The sequence below is a fragment of the Agelaius phoeniceus genome, chromosome 37 (assembly GCF_051311805.1).
Source record: "Agelaius phoeniceus isolate bAgePho1 chromosome 37, bAgePho1.hap1, whole genome shotgun sequence".
Classification (NCBI taxonomy): domain Eukaryota; kingdom Metazoa; phylum Chordata; class Aves; order Passeriformes; family Icteridae; genus Agelaius; species Agelaius phoeniceus.
In genome coordinates, this window is record NC_135302.1 from 970,483 (window position 1) to 987,995 (window position 17,513).

Below are 17,513 nucleotides of genomic sequence, written 5' to 3' on the forward strand. Positions count from 1 at the left end.
TGATTTTTCCCCCATTTTTCCTGAGCGGGGAAAATCCCTCGAAAAACGGAATTTAGGGGATGGAAATGTGAAAAAAAATGAGGTTTTGTGAGGTAAAAATGGTGGAAAAATGAGGTGAAAATGGTGGGGTTTGGGGTAAAAAAAGGTGGTTTTTGGTTAAAACGCTGCATGTGTGGAAAAAATGGTGATTTTTGGTGGTTTTGGGGAAAAACCCCAAATTTCAGGAGGTTTTTGGTGGAAGCGCCGGTGACTTGGAGGAGTTTGAGGGTTTTGGTGGTAAAAAAAATGGCGGAAATTGCCCCAAAAATGGCGGAAATTGCCCCAAAAATGGTGGAAATTGCCCCGAAATTGGGGTGAGGTCGGAGCTGCAGTGGACCCAAAACCGATGGGAAAAAAGTGAATTTTTTTGGTGGTGAAAAAGTGGAAAAAATGAGGGGAAAAATGGGGGAAATGGAGGAAAAATACCGGGAAAAATGGAAAAAAATTAAGGAAAAATGAGGGGAAAATGGAAAAAAATACCAGGAAAAAGTGGAAAAAATTAAGGAAAAATGAGGAGAAAATGGAGAAAAAAACAGGAAAAATGGAGAAAAAATGAGGAAAAAATGAGGGGAAAATGGAAAAAAACCCCAGGAAAAATGGAAGAAATTAAAGAAAAAATGAGGGAAAAATGGAAAAAAAAACCCAGGGAAAAATTAAGGGAAAAATGGAGAAAAAAACCAGAAAAATGGGAAAAAAATAAGGAAAAAATGAGGGGAAAATTGAGAAAAAAATGAAAAAAATTAAAGAAAAAATGAGGGGAAATGGAAAATAAAATGGAAAAAAATGAGGAAAAAATGAGGGGAAAATGGAGAAAAAACCCAGGAAAAAAATGGGGAAAATTAAGGAAAAAATGAGGGGAAAATGAAAAAAAACAGGAAAAAAATGGAGAAAAAATGAAGGGAAAATGGAAAAAAAAAAATGGAAAAAATTAAGGAAAAAATGAGGGGAAAATGGAGAGAAAAAATGGGAAAAACCCCAGTAAAAAATGGGAAAAAATTAAGGAAAAATGAGGGGAAACTGGAAAAAATACCAGGAAAAAAATGCAAAAAAACTTAAGAAAAAATCGGGGGAAAATGAAAAAAAAATGGAAAAAATTAAGGAAAAAAATGAGGGGAAAATGGAAAAAAACCCCAGGAAAAAATGGAAAAAAAATTTAAGAAAAAATGAGGGGAAATGGAAAAAAAACCCCAGGAAAAATGGAAAAAAAAATTGAAGAAAAAATGAGGGGAAAATGGAGAAAAATAAGGGGAAAATTCAGGAAGAAATGGGGAAAAAATCAGGAAAAAATTCAGAAAAATTGAAGGGAAATGGGGGAAAAATATGGAAAAAAAAGAAGGAAAAATACGGAAAAAATCAGAAAAATATGGGAGAAATTTTTTTAAAAAGGTGGAAAAAATGATGGAAAAATGGAAAAAATGAGGGGAAAATGGAGAAAATGAAGGTAAAAATAAGAAAAAAAAATGTAAATAATGAGGGAAACCTGGAGTAAAAATGTTGAAAAGGTGGAGAAAAAAAATGAGGGGGAAAAATCAAGAGGAAAATGAAGAAAAAATGAGGGAAAAATTGAAAGAAATGGGAAAAACTGAGGGAAAAAAATTTTAAAAATGGAGAAAATCGGGAAAAATCGGAGCCTTTTGGGGAGAAGGTTCCAGAATTTGAATTTCAGGCGGGAAAAGGTGAAAAAAAGCAAAATTTTGGTGCCAAATTTGGGGATTTTGCCCCCAAAATGGCGCCCGGGAGGGGCAGGAAGGGGCGGGGCCAAGGAAAGGGGGGCGGGGTTTGGGTCGGTCTTGCCCAAGCCCCGCCCTCTAATTTGCATAATTTGTGTTTCTTTTTCATGTGTGGCCCCAAAAGGACCCCGGGACCAGGGGCCCAGACATGACCCAGGTAATTAATGGGTTAATTAATTAATTAGGGGGTAATTAATGAGAATTAATGGGTGGTGTTCAAGGTAATTAATGTGGTAATTAATGGGATTTATGTGGGTTAATTGGTGGTGATTAGGAGTAATTAATGCAGATTAATTGGTGGGAATGAAAGAATAAGAAATGGGTTTGGGGTTAATTAAAGGGATTAATTAATGTAATTAATGTGGTAATTAACGGTATTTATGAGGGGTTAATTGGTGGTGATTAGGAGTAATTAATGCAGGTTAATTTGTGGTAATTAATAAAGGATGGGATTTGGGTTAATTAAAGGGATTAATTAGTGGTGGTGATTAACAACTCTGGGAATAATAATGGGGTAATTAGAGGTGATTAATGAGAAATAATGGGTGGTGCTCAAGGTAATTAATGTGGTAATTAATGGGATTTTTGGGAGGTTAATTGGTGGTGATTAGGGGTAATTAATGCAGGTTAATTGGTGGGAATAAACAATAAGAAATGGGATAGGGGTTAATTAAAGGGATTAATTAATGTAATTAATATGGTAATTAATGGGATTTATGGGGGGGTTAATTGGTGGTGATTAGGGGTAATTAATGCAGGTTAATTGGTGGGAATGTAATGAAGAATAAGGGACAGGATTGGGGTTAATTGAAGGGATTAATTAGCGGTGGTGATTAACAATTCTGAGAATAATTAATGGGGTAATTAGAGGTGATTAATGAGAATTAATGGGTGGTGTTTAAGTAAATTAATGTGGTAATTAATGGGATTTATGGGGGGTTAATTGGTGGTGATTAGGGGTAATTAATGCAGGTTAATTGGTGGGAATAAACAATAAGAAATGGGATGGGGTTAATTAAAGGGATTAATGTAATTAATGTGGTAATTAATGGGATTTATGAGGGTTAATTGGTGGTGATTAGGAGTAATTAATGCAGGTTAATTGGTGGGAATAAACAATAAGAAATGGGATGGCGTTAATTAAAGGGATTAATTAATGTAATTAATGTGGTAATTAATGGGATTTATGAGGGGTTAATTGGTGGTGATTAGGGGTAATTAATGCAGGTTAATTGGTGGGAATGTAATGAATAATAAGGGACAGGATTGGGGTTAATTAAAGGGATTAATTAGCCGTGGTGATTAACAATTCTACTGGGAATAATTAATGGGGTGGTTTGGGTAATTAGGAATAAATTGGAGCTAATAAATTAATGCTAATTAGCACTAATTGGTTAATGAATTACAGGTGAGCAGGACAACTTGGACAACAACACATGGGGAGGGGCTTGGGGTTGTTGCTGAGCCCTGGGGTGGGGTTAATTAGGGTTAATTAGGGTTAATTAGCATTTTATATCTCAGTAATTAATGCTAATTAATGCTAATTAGCGCTAATTAATTACAGGTCAGAAGGACAACTCAGAGAACTGCAATGGGGAGGGGCTTGGGGGCTGTTTTAGAGCCCTGGGGTGGGGTTAATTAGGGTTAATTAGCATTTTGTGTCTCAGTATTTACTGCTAATTAATGCTAATTAGCGCTAATTAATTACAGGTGAGCAAGACGACTCCGAAAGCAGCACATGGGGAGGGGCTTGGGGGCTGCTTTAGAGCCCTGGAGTGGGGTTAATTAGCATTTTTTGTCTCTGTAATTAACATTAATTAATGCTAATTAGCACTAATTAATTGCAGGTGAGCAGGACAACTCAGAGAACAGCAATGGGAGGGGCTTGGGGGTTGTTATGTTTCGGGGTGGGGTTAATTAGGGTTATTAGCATTTTGTGTCTCAGTAATTAACGCTAATTAATGCTAATTAGTGCTAATGAATTGCAGGTGAGCAGGACAACTGAGAACAGCAACAGAGGAGGGGCTTGGGGGCTGTTTTAGAGCCCTAGGGTGGAGTTAATTAGGGTTAATTGGCTTCTTTTGTCTCAGTATTTACTGCTAATTAATGCTAATTAGCGCTAATTAATTACCGGTGAGCAGGACAACTGAGAACAGCAATAGGGGAGGGGCTGGGGGGCTGTTTTAGAGCCCTGGGGTGGAGTTAATTTGGCTAATTAGGGTTAATTAGCATTTTTCTTTTAGTAATTAATGCTAATTAATGCTAATTAGCACTAATTGGGTAATGAATTTCAGGTGACCAGGACAACTCGGACAACAGCACATGGGGAGGGGCTTGGGGGCTGTTTTAGAGCCCCGGGGTGGGGTTAATTAGGTTAATTAGCATTTTTCTTTTAGTAATTAACACTAATTAGCGGTAATTAGCGCTAATTAGGTCATTAATTACAGATGAGCAGGACAACTCAGAGAACAGCAATAGGGGAAGGGCTTGAGGTTGCTTCAGAGTCCTGGGGTGGGGTTAATTAGGGTTAATTGGCTTCTTTCTCTCAGTAATTAATGCTAATTAATACTAATTAGCGCTAATTAGGTAATGAATTACAGGTGAGCAGGACAGCTCAGAGAACAACACATGGGGAGGGGCTTGGGGGTTGTTGTTATGTTTTGGGGTGGGTTTCATTTGGTTTATTAGGTTTAATTAGCATTTTTGTCTCAGTAATTAATGGTAATTAGTTTTAATTAGCACTAATTAGGTAATGAATTGCAGGTGAACAGAACAACTCGGACAACAACACAATGGGAGGGGCTGGGGGGCTGTTTTAGAGCCCTGGGGTGGGGTTAATTAGGGTTAATTAGCTTCTTTTTCTCAGTAATTAACACTAATTAATATTAATTAGCACTAATTGGGTAATGAATTGCAGGTGAACAGGACAACTCGGACAACAACACATGGGGAGGGGCTTGGGGGCTGTTGTTATGTTTTGGGGTGGGGTTAATTAGGGTTAATTAGGTTAATTAGCATTTTTCTTTTAGTAATTAACACTAATTAGCGGTAATTAGCACTAATTAGGTCATTAATTGCAGGTGAGCAGGACAACTCGGACATCAACACATGGGGAGGGGCTTGGGGGTCATTGTTATGTTTTGGGGTGGGGTTAATTAGGGCTAATTAGCATTTTTGTCTCCGTAATTAACACTAATTAATGTTAATTAGCACTAATTGGGTAATGAATTGCAGGTGAGCAGGACAACTCAGAGAACATCAATGGGGGGGAGCTTGGGGGTTGTTTTTGAGCTCTGGGGTGGGGTTAATTAGGTTAATTAGCATTTTTGTCTCAATAATTAATGCTAATTAATGTTAATTAGCACTAATTAGGTCATTAATTGCAGGTGAGCAGGACAACTCGGACAACAACACATGGGGAGGGGCTTAGGGGTATTGTTGAGCCCTGGGGTGGGGTTAATTAGGGTAATTAGATTTATTAGCATTTTTGTCTCAGTAATTAACACTAATTAATGTTAATTAGCACTAATAGGGTCATTAATTTCAGGTGAGCAGGACAACTCGGACAACAACACCATCTTCGTGCAGGGGCTGGGCGAGAACGTCACCATCGAGTCGGTGGCCGATTACTTCAAACAGATCGGGATCATCAAGGTGGGGACACACGGAAATACACCCGGAAATACACACGGAATTACACACGGAAATACACCTGGGATACACCCGGAAATACACCCAAAAAACACCGGGAATACACCCGGAATACACCCGGAATTACACCTGAAATACACCTGGGATACACCCGGAAATACACCCAAAATACACCCGGAATACACCCGAAATACACCCGGAAATACACCCAAAATACACCCGGAATACACCCGGAAATACACCCAAAAATACACCCGGAAATACACCCGGAATACACCCGGAAATACACCCGGAATACACCCAAAATAATACCTGAAATTACACTGAAATACACCCAAAAAACACCCGGAATACACCCGAAATTACACCTGAAATAAACCTGGGATACACCCGGAATACACCTGAAATACACCCAAAATAATACCTGAAATTACACCTGAAATACACCCAGAATACACCCGGGATACACCCGAAATAATACCTGAAATACACCTGAAATAACACCTGAAATTACACCCAGAATACACCTGGAATAACACCTGAGATACACCCGGAATACACCTGGGATACACCCAAAAAAACACCCGAAATACACCCAAAAAAAGACCCGAAATACACCTGGGACACACTGGAATGCACCCAAAATTACACCTGAATCACACCCAAAAAACACCTGAAACACACCTGAAATACACCTGAAATTACACCTGAAATACACCCAGATTATACCTGAAATACACCCAAAAATAATTTCCAAAATACACCCAAAGTACACCTGGAATAACACCTGAAATACACCTGGAATAGACCCAGAATTCACCCAAAATAGCCCCAAAATAACACCCAGAATACACCCGAAATACACCCGAAATACACCTGGGATACACCCGGAATAACACCCAAAATACACCTGAGATACACCCAAAAAATCACCCGAAATACACCCGAAAAAACACCCAGAATACACCTAGGATACACCCGAAATACACCCAGAGTCTACCTGAAATAGACCCAAAAAATACCCTAAATACACCTGAAATACACCCAAAATAATACCTGAAATATACCCAGAGTAAACCTGGAATACACCTGAAATTACGCCTGAAATACACCCAAAAAACACCCGAAATACACCCAGAATAGAGAAAAAAACTACCCGGAATACACCTGACATACACCTGAAATTACACCTGAAATACACGCAAAAAACCACCCGAAATACACCCAGAATAGACAAAAAAACCACCCAGAATACACCTGACATACACCTGAAATTACACCTGAAATACACCCAAAAAACCACCCAGAATACACCCATAGTACACCCAGAATAACACCTAAAATACACCCAAAATACACCTGAAATATCCCCAAAATAACACCTGAAGTAATACCTGAAATACACTTGAAATTACACCTGAAATACACCCAGGAACATCCAAAATACCCCCAAAACAACACCCAAAATACACTCAAAGTACACCTGAAATAACACCTGAAACACACCCAAAATACACCTGAAATACACCCAAAATACTGGAAATACACCCAAAATAATTCCGGAAATACACCCAAAATAATTCCGGAAATACACTCAAAATAACACCTGAAATAACATCCAAAATACACCCAAAATAACCCCCAAAATAGACCCCAGGGACACCCAAAATGCACCCAAAATACACCTGAGGGAGACGGGGACAGCTGGGGACACCCATTGGTCACTCAGTGGTCACTCTGTGGTCACTCATTGGTCACTCTGTGGTCACTCTATGGTCACTCAGTGGTCACTGATGGTCACTCAGTGGTCACTCATTGGTCACTCTGTGGTCATTTATTGGTCACTCATTGGTCACTCAGTGGTCACTGATGGTCACTCCAGTGGTCACTCATTGGTCACTCTGTGGTCACTCATTGGTCACTCAGTGGTCACTGATGGTCACTCAGTGGTCACTCATTGGTCACTCATTGGTCACTCTGTAGTCACTCAGTGGTCACTCCTTGGTCACTCATTGGTCACTCTGTGGTCATTTATTGGTCACTCAGTGGTCACTCATTGGTCACTCATTGGTCACTCAGTGGTCACTGATGGTCACTCAGTGGTCACTCATTGGTCACTCATTGGTCACTCTGTAGTCACTCAGTGGTCACTCCTTGGTCACTCATTGGTCACTCTGTGGTCATTTATTGGTCACTCAGTGGTCACTCATTGGTCACTCATTGGTCACTCAGGGTCACTCAGTGGTCACTCATTGGTCACTCAGTGGTCACTCAGTGGTCACTCAGTGGTCACTCATTGGTCACTCATTGGTCACTCATTTGCACTCATTGGTCACTCAGTGGTCACTCAGTGGTCACTCAGTGGTCACTCATTTGGACTCACTGGTCACCCATTGGTCACTGATGGTCACTCATTGGTCACTCATTGGTCACTCACTGGTCACTCACTGGTCAGTGGTCACTCACTGGTCACTCAGTGGTCACTCATTGGTCACTCTCTTTCCATCCCCAGACCAATAAGAAGACGGGCCAGCCCATGATCAATGGGTGCTCACTGTGTGCTCATTGTTCACTCAGGGTCACTCAGTGGTCACTCTGTGGTCAGTGGTCACTCAGTGGTCACTCATTGGTCACTCAGTGGTCACTCACTGGTCACTCTCTATCCCCAGACCAATAAGAAGACGGGCCAGCCCATGATCAATGGGTGCTCACTGTGGTCACTCATTGGTCACTCAGGGTCACTCATTGGTCACTGATGGTCACTCACTGGTCAGTGATGGTCACTCATTGGTCACTCTGTGGTCAGTGGTCACTCAGTGGTCACTCTGTGTCCATCCCCAGACCAATAAGAAGACGGGCCAGCCCATGATCAATGGGTGCTCACTGTGTGCTCACTGTGTGCTCACCCATTGGTCATTGGTCACTGATGGTCACTCAGTGGTCACTCAGTGGTCACTCTGGTCAGTCATTGGTCACTCATTGGTCACTCAGTGGTCACTCTGTGGTCATTTCTCTCCCCAGACCAATAAGAAGACGGGCCAGCCCATGATCGATGGGTGCTCACTCTGTGCTCACTCTGTGCTCACCCATTGGTCATTGGTCACTGATGGTCACTCATTGGTCACTCAGTGGTCACTCAGTGGTCACTGATGGTCACTCACTGGTCACTCTGTGTCCATTTCTCTCCTCAGACCAATAAGAAGACGGGCCAGCCCATGATCAATGGGTGCTCACTCTGTGCTCACTCAGGGTCACTCATTGGTCACTCACTGATCATTGGTCACTCAGTGGTCACTCTCTGGTCATTGGTCACTCATTGGTCACTCATTGGTCACTCTGTCCATCCCCAGACCAACAAGAAGACGGGCCAGCCCATGATCAATGGGTGCTCACTGTGTGCTCACTCAGGGTCACTCAGGGTCACTGATGGTCACTCTCTGGTCAGTGGTCACTCATTGGTCACTCATTGGTCACTCAGTGGTCACTCTGGTCACTCCCCAGACCAACAAGAAGACGGGCCAGCCCATGATCAATGGGTGCTCACTCAGGGTCACTCAGTGCTCACTCTGTGCTCACTCTGTGCTCACTCAGGGTCACTCAATGGTCACTCATTGGTCACTCTGTGGTCACTCACTGGTCACTCTGTGGTCAGTGGTCACTCAGTGGTCACTCACTGGTCACTCTGTGTCCATCCCCAGACCAATAAGAAGCCGGGCCAGCCCATGATCAATGGGTGCTCACTGTGTGCTCACTCAGGGTCACTCATTGGTCACTGATGGTCACTCTGGTCACTCTGTGGTCACTCTGTGGTCAGTGGTCACTCAGTGGTCAGTCAGTGGTCACTCTCTGTCCCCAGACCAACAAGAAGACGGGCCAGCCCATGATCAATGGGTGCTCACTCAGGGTCACTCATTGGTCACTCACTGGTCAGTGGTCACTCATTGGTCACTGATGGTCACTCTGGTCACTCTGTGGTCACTCTGTGGTCACTCAGTGGTCAGTGATGGTCACTCTGGTCACTCCCCAGACCAACAAGAAGACGGGCCAGCCCATGATCAATCTCTACACCGACCGTGAGACCGGGAAGCTCAAGGGCGAGGCCACCGTGTCCTTCGACGACCCCCCCTCGGCCAAGGCCGCCATCGACTGGTTCGACGGTCAGGCTCACGGAATTCCCAAATTCCCAACATTCCCGGAATCCCTGAGCCCGAAATCCTGAAATTCCCAAAATCCGTGATCCCCGAAATGACCAAAATCCCGGATCCCAAAATTCCAGATCCCGAAATGACTGAAATTCCCAAAATCCCTGATCCCAAAATTCCCGAAATCCTTGATCCCAAAATTCCAGATCCCAAAATGACTGAAATTCCCCAAATCCCTGATCCCGAAATTCCCAAAATTCCGGATCCCAAAATTACCGAAATTCACAAAATTCCGGATCCCAAAATTGCTGAAATTCCTGAAATCCCTGATCTCGAAGTTCCTGAAATCCCTGAGCCCAAAATTCCTGAAATCCCTGATCCCAAAATTTCTGAAATTCCTGAAATCCCTGAGCCCAAATTGACTGAAATCTCTAATCCCAGAATTACTGAAATTCCTGATATCGAAATTACTGAAATTCCTGAAATCTTGATCCCAAAATTCCTGAAATCCCTGATCCCAAACTTCCTGAAATCCTGATCCCAAAACCTGAAATTCCCAAAATTCCCGAAATCCTGATCCCGAAATGACCGAAATTCACAAGATTTCGGATCCCGAAATTACAGAAATACCCAATCCCGAAACTCCCAAAATTACTGAAATTCACGAAATCCCTGATCTCAAAATTACCGAATTTCCTGAAATCCCTGATCCCAAAATCCTGAAATTCCCAAAATCCCCGATCCCGAAATGACCGAAATCCCGGATCCCCGAAATCCCCAAATCCCTGATCCTAAAATCCTGAAATTCCCAAAATCCCTGATCCCGAAATTCCAAAATCCCGGATCCCCAAAATCCCCAAAATCCCTGAGCCCAAAAATCCTGAAATTCCCAAAATCCCTGATCCCGAAATGACCGAAATTCCGGATCCCGAAATTCCCGAAAATCCCAAAATCCCTGAGCCCGAAATCCTGAAATTCCCAAAATCCTGATCCGAAATTCCCAAAATTCCGGATCCCAAAATTACCGAAATTCACAAAATTCCGGATCCCAAAATTGCTGAAATTCCTGAAATCCCTGATCCTGAAATTCCTGAAATCCCTGAGCCCAAAATTCCTGAAATCCCTGATCCCGAAATCCCTGAAATCCCTGATCCCGAAATTTGAACAATTCCTGAAATTCTTAAAACTCCTGATCCCAAAATCCCTAAAATTCCCAAATCCCCGAAACCCCTGATCCCAAAATTCCAAAAATCCCAGAATCCCCATTTTTCCCCAATAATCCCCAATAATTTTTCCCAATAATCCCCATATTTTCCCCAATAATTCCCATATTTTCCCCCATAATTCCCCTATTTTCTCCCCCATAATTCCCCTATTTTCTCCCCAATAATTCCCATATTTTTCCCTAATAATCCCCATTTTTTCCCCAATATTCCCAATATTTTTCCCCCAATAATTTCCCTTTTTTTCCCCAATATCCCAATATTTTTCCCCAATATTCCCATTATTTTTCCCTCATAATCTCTTATAATTTTTCCCAATAATTCCCCTATTTTTTCCCCAATATTCCCAATATTTATCCCCAATATTCCCATTATTTTTCCCCAATAATCCCCAATATTTTCCCCCAATAATCCCCAATATTTTCCCCAATAATCCCCAATATTTTTCCCCAATAATTCCCATATTTTTCCCCCATAATCCCCAATATTTTTCCCCAATAATTCCCATATTTTCCCCCAATATTCCCATTATTTTTCCCCAATAATCCCCAATATTTTTCCCCACTAATTCCTATATTTTCCCCATAATTCTCCTATTTTCTCCCCAATAATTCCCATATTTTTCCCCCAATATTCCCAGTTTTTTTCCCCCATAATCGCCATTTTTTTCCCCAATAATTCCCATATTTTCCCCCATAATTCCCCTATTTTCTCCCCCATAATTCCCATATTTTTCCCCAATAATCCCCAATATTTTCCCCAATATTCCCAATATTTTCCCCAATAATCCCCAATATTTTTCCCCAATAATCCCCAATATTTTTCCCAATAATTCCCAATATTTTCCCCCAATAATCCCCAATATTTTCCCCCAATAATCCCCATATTTTTCCCCACTAATTCCCATTATTTTTCCCCCATTATTTTCCCCCCCAGGCAAGGAGTTCTCCGGGAACCCCATCAAGGTCTCGTTCGCCACGCGCCGAGCGGATTTCACCCGGGGCGGGGGCGGCAAAAAACCCCAAATTCACCCCAAAAATGAACATTTCTGGCCCAAAAACCCCCGGATTCACCCCAAAAACCCCCAAACGCACCCCAAAATGAACCTTTCTGTCCCAAAACCCCCAATTTCACCCCAAAAACCCCGAATTCACCCCAAAATGAACCTTTGTGACCCAAAAACCCCCAAATTTCACCCGGGGCGGGGGCAGCCGGGGACGGGGAGGTGAGACCCAAAACCACCCAATTTCACCCCAAAATGAACCTTTCTGACCCAAAAACCCCCAAATTTCACCCCAAAAACCCTGAATTCACCCCAAAATCCCCATTTTTCCCATTTTTAACCAAAATCTCCGTTTTTCACCCCAATATTTCCAGGCCCCATGTCCCAGGGTTGGATTCATTCATCCCCATTTTTAACCAAAATCTCATTTTCCCCCCCAAAAATCCCCGTTTTTTCCCCCCAAAATCCCCATTTTTCCCCCCAAAAATCCCCATTTTTAACCAAAATCCCCGTTTTTCACCCCATTATTTCCAGGCCCCATGTCCCAGGACAGGTTCATACATCCCCATTTTTTCCCGTTTTTAACCCCAAAATCCCCATTTTCCCCCCCAAAATCCCCATTTTTCCCATTTTTAACCAAAATCCCCGATTTTCACCCCAATATTTCCAGGCCCCATGTCCCAGGGCGGGTTCATTCATCCCCATTTTTTCCCATTTTTAACCCCAAAATCCCCGTTTTTCACCCCATTTTTTTTAACCAAAATCCCCATTTTTCCCCCCAAAATCCCCATTTTTCTCCCCAAAATCCCCGTTTTTCCCGTTTTTAACCAAAATCCCCGTTTTTCACCCCATTTTCCAGGCCCCATTGGGCCGGGGCGGGTTCGGCCATCCCCATTATTTACCAAAATCTCCATTTTTAACCAAAATCTCCGTTTTTCACCCCAATATTTGCAGGCCCCATGGGCCGGGGCGGGTTCGGCCATCCCCATTATTTACCAAAATCTCCATTTTTAACCAAAATCCCCGTTTTTCACCCCAATATTTGCAGGCCCCATGGGCCGGGGCGGGTTCGGCCATCCCCATTATTTACCAAAATCTCCATTTTTAACCAAAATCCCCGTTTTTCACCCCATTTTCCAGGCCCCATGTCCCAGGGCGGGTTCATTCATCCCCATTTTTTCCCATTTTTAACCCCAAAATCCCCGTTTTTCACCCCATTTTTTTTACCAAAATCCCCATTTTTCCCCCCAAAATCCCCATTTTTCCCCGTTTTTAACCAAAATCTCCGTTTTTCACCCCATTTTCCAGGCCCCATGGGCCGGGGCGGGTTCGGCTCCGGGGGCTCCGGCGGCCGCGGAGGCTTCACGGGAGGGGGAGGGGCCCAGCAGAGAGCGGGGGACTGGAAATGCCCAAACCCGTGAGTGGGGGAGATACTGGGATAGACTGGGATAAACTGGGATAAACTGGGAATGGATACTGGGATAAACTGGGAATAGATACTGGGATAGACTGGGAATGGGAATGGGACTGGAAATGCCCAAACCCGTGAGTGAAACAAACTGGGAATGGATACTGGGATAGACTGGGAATGGATACTGGGAATGGATACTGGGAATGGATACTGGGATATAATGGGATAAACTGGGAATGGATACTGGGAATGGATACTGGGATAGACTGGGAATGGGACTGGGACTGGAAATGCCCAAACCCATGAGTGAGAGATACTGGGATATACTGGGATAGACTGGGAATGGATACTGGGATAGACTGGGATAAACTGGGAATGGGAATGGGAATGGGACTGGAAATGCCCAAACCCGTGAGTGACACAAAATGGGAATGAACTGGGATAAACTGGGATAAACTGGGAATAGATACTGGGATAAACTGGGAATGGGAATGGGATAGACTGGGATGAACTGGGAATGGGAATGGGATAGACTGGGATGGACTGGGAATGGGAATGGAATGGGATAGACTGGGATGGACTGGGATTGGACTGGGATGAACTGGGAATTGAACTGGGAATGGGAGGGACTGGGAAGGGATTGGGGGAACTGGGATGAACTGGGACAAACAGGGAAGGGATTGGGGGAACTGGGATGAACTGGGAGGTGATTGGGATGAACTGGGATGAACTGGGAGGGGATTGGGGGAACTGGGACAAACTGGGAGGGAACTGGGACAAACTGGGAATGAAATTGGGAATGGGAGGGACTGGGAATGGGAATGGGATGGGATTGGGGGAACTGGGATAAACTGGGACAAACTGGGAGGGACTGGGATGGAAATGGGATAAACCAGGACAAACTGGGAATGGGATAAACTGGGAATGGGATTGGGATGAACTGGGATGAACTGGGAAGGGGATTGGAAAGGATTGGGATGAACTGGGAGGGGATTGGAAAGGATTGGGATGAACTGGGATAAACTGGGAGGGACTGGGAAGGGATTGGAGGAACTGGGAGGGGTTTGGGATGAACTGGGCAGGGATTGGGGGAACTGGGATAAACTGGGAGGGGACTGGGACAAACTGGGAATGGAATTGGGAATGGGATGAACTGGGAGGGACTGGGAATGGGAATGGGAGGGGATTGGGGGAACTGGGATGAACTGGGACAAACTGGGAGGGGACTGGGATGGAACTGGGATAAACCAGGACAAACTGGGAATGGGATAAACTGGGAATGGGATTGGGATGAACTGGGAGGGACTGGGATGGGATTGGAAAGGATTGGGATGAACTGGGCAGGGATTGGAATGAATTGGGATGAACTGGGATAAACTGGGAGGGACTGGGAAGGGATTGGAGAAACTGGGAGGGGTTTGGGATGAACTGGGACAGGATTGGGGGAACTGGGATCAACTGGGATCAACTGGGAGGGGATTGGGGGAACTGGGATCAACTGGGAGGGAATTGGGATGAACTGGGAGGGGATTGGCGGAACTGGGATAAACTGGGATGAACTGGGAGGGGACTGGGACAAACTGGGAATGGAATTGGGAATGGGAGGGACTGGGATGGGATTGGGGGAACTGGGGCAAACTGGGACAAACTGGGCGGGACTGGGACAAACCAGGATGGGATCACCCTTGCATCCCCTCTCTATGACATCACCGGCGGCGCGATGACGTCACCGCTGACGTCACCACCTCTGCATTCCCGCAGGGCGTGTGAGAACATGAACTTCTCGTGGCGGAACGAGTGCAACCAATGCAAGGCCCCCAAACCCGAGGGGGGGCCCGGGGGGCCTCACCTGGGCGGGGGCGGGGCCGGGAAGTACCCGGGGGGCGGCGGCCGAGGAGGAGGAGGAGGAGGAGGAGGAGGAGGAGGAGGAGGAAACCACATGGGTAAGGATGGGGTACACATGAAATGCACACGAAATGCACACGAAATACACACGAAATACACCTAAAACACACCCAAAATAACACCTGAAATACACCTGAGATACACCTAAACCACATGGGTAAGGATGGGGTACACGCAGAATACACACGAAATGCACACGAAATACAGCCAAAATAACACGCGAAATACAACTGAAATGCACACGAAATACACCCAAAATAACACCCAAAATACAACTGAAATACACCTGAAATACACACGAAATACACCCAAAATAACACCTGAAATACACACAGAATACACCCGAAATACACCTGAAATACAGCCAAAATGCACCTGAAATAACACCTGAAATACACCCGAAATACACCCAAAATACAGCCAAAATAACACGCGAAATACAACTGAAATGCACACGAAATACACCCAAAATAACACCCAAAATACAACTGAAATACACCTGAAATACACACGAAATACACCCAAAATAACACCTGAAATACACCCGAAATACACCCAAAATACACCCGAAATAACACCTGAAATACACACGAAATACATAGGAAATGCACCCAAAATACACCCAAAATAACACCTGAAATACACACGAAATACACCCAAAATACAGCCAAAATGCACCTGAAATAACACCTGAAATACAGCCAAAATGCACCCAAAATACACACAAAATACACCCAAAATACACCTGACACACACCTGAAATACACCCAAAATGGCACCTAAACACATCCAAAATAACGCCTGAAATACACCCAAAATCCACCCAAAATGCACCTAAAGACACCCAAAATAACACCTGAAATGTACGGGAAACACACCCAAAATCCACCAAAAACACACCCAAAATAATGCCTGAAATGTACCCAGAATGCACCTAAAATACACCCAAAATAACACCTGAAATGTACCTGAAATCCACCCAAAATACGGCTAAACTACACCTGAAATACACCCAAAATACATCCAAACCACATGGGTAAGGATGGAACACCTGGAATACACCTGACACACACCTGAAATACACCCAAAATAGACCCGAAATACACACGAAATGCACCTGAAACACTCCTGAAACACTCCTGAAATAGACCTGAAATACACCCAAAATACACCCAAAATAACACCCAAAATACACCCATACTACACCTAAACCCCATGGGTACGGGTGGGACACACCTGTATCAGCTGTGTCACACGTGTTACCTGTGTCCCACCTGTATCTCACCTTTACACACCTGTACACACCTGTATCACTGTTACACACCTGTATCACACCTGTACACACCTGTATCACACCTGTACACACCTGTATCTCACCTGTATCTCACCTGTACAGGTGGGGGTTTCGAGGACCGGCGCGGCGGCCGCGGGGGCTTTGACCGGGGCGGGTTGGGTGGGCACAGTCACACCTGTATCACACCTGTACACGCCTGTATCACTGTTACACACCTGTATCACACCTGTATCACTGTTACACACATTTACACACCTGTATCACACCTGTATCACACCTGTATCTCACCTGTATCTCACCTTTACACACCTGTACAGGTGGAGGGTTCGAGGACCGGCGCGGCGGCCGCGGGGGCTTTGACTGGGGCGGGTTGGGTGGGCACAGTCACACCTGTATCTCACCTCTATCACACCTCTATCACACCTCTATCACACCTGTACACACCTGTATCTCACCTGTATCACACCTGTACACACCTTTGTACACCTGTATCTCACCTGTATCTCACCTGTACAGGTGGGGGTTTCGAGGACCGGCGTGGCGGCCGCGGGGGCTTTGACCGGGGCGGGTTGGGTGGGCACAATCACACCTGTATCACACCTGTACACACCTGTATCACTGTTACACACATTTACACACCTGTATCACACCTGTATCACACCTTTACACACCTGTATCTCACCTGTACAGGTGGAGGGTTCGAGGACCGGCGCGGCGGCCGCGGGGGCTTTGACCGGGGCGGGTGGGCACACCTGTATCTCACCTGTATCACACCTGTATCACTGTCACACACATTTACACACCTGTACACACCTGTATCTCACCTGTACAGGTGGGGGGTTCGAGGATCGGCGCGGCGGCCGCGGGGGCTTTGACCGGGGCGGGTTGGGCACACCTGTATCACACCTGTATCTCACATTTACACATCTGTATCTCATCTTTGCACACCTTTACACACCTGTCCCACAGGTGGAGGGTTCGAGGACCGGCGCGGCGGCCGCGGGGGCTTTGACCGGGGCGGGTTGGGTGGGCACAATCACACCTGTATCACACCTGTATCACACCTGTACACACCTGTATCACTGTTACACACCTGTACACACCTGTATCTCACC

The 17,513-nt window shown here is 44.6% G+C and overlaps 1 protein-coding gene and 1 long non-coding RNA gene across 3 annotated transcripts in view; one reads left to right on the forward strand and one right to left on the reverse strand.

Moving 5' to 3' along the window:
* The window catches only part of FUS (FUS RNA binding protein), a 36,650-nt gene that overhangs the window by 17,315 nt on the left and 1,822 nt on the right, over positions 1 to 17,513 (forward strand). The window contains 7 exon segments of the mRNA XM_077193230.1: positions 1,626 to 1,926; positions 5,317 to 5,423; positions 9,448 to 9,577; positions 11,722 to 11,800; positions 11,988 to 12,010; positions 13,097 to 13,205; positions 14,961 to 15,052. Of these exon segments, the coding sequence (XP_077049345.1) occupies positions 1,626 to 1,926; positions 5,317 to 5,423; positions 9,448 to 9,577; positions 11,722 to 11,800; positions 11,988 to 12,010; positions 13,097 to 13,205; positions 14,961 to 15,052 (841 nt within the window).
* LOC143691932 (uncharacterized) lies at positions 16,601 to 17,436 on the reverse strand. 2 transcript variants are annotated; one of them, XR_013179729.1, is made up of 3 exons: positions 17,357 to 17,436; positions 17,009 to 17,059; positions 16,601 to 16,675 (listed from the first exon to the last, which is right to left on the reverse strand). It is a non-coding gene; the product is annotated as an uncharacterized LOC143691932 (long non-coding RNA). The 2 variants fall into 2 exon arrangements; XR_013179730.1 differs by lacking the exon at positions 16,601 to 16,675 and adding an exon at positions 16,851 to 16,874 and having other exon boundaries at positions 16,988 to 17,059.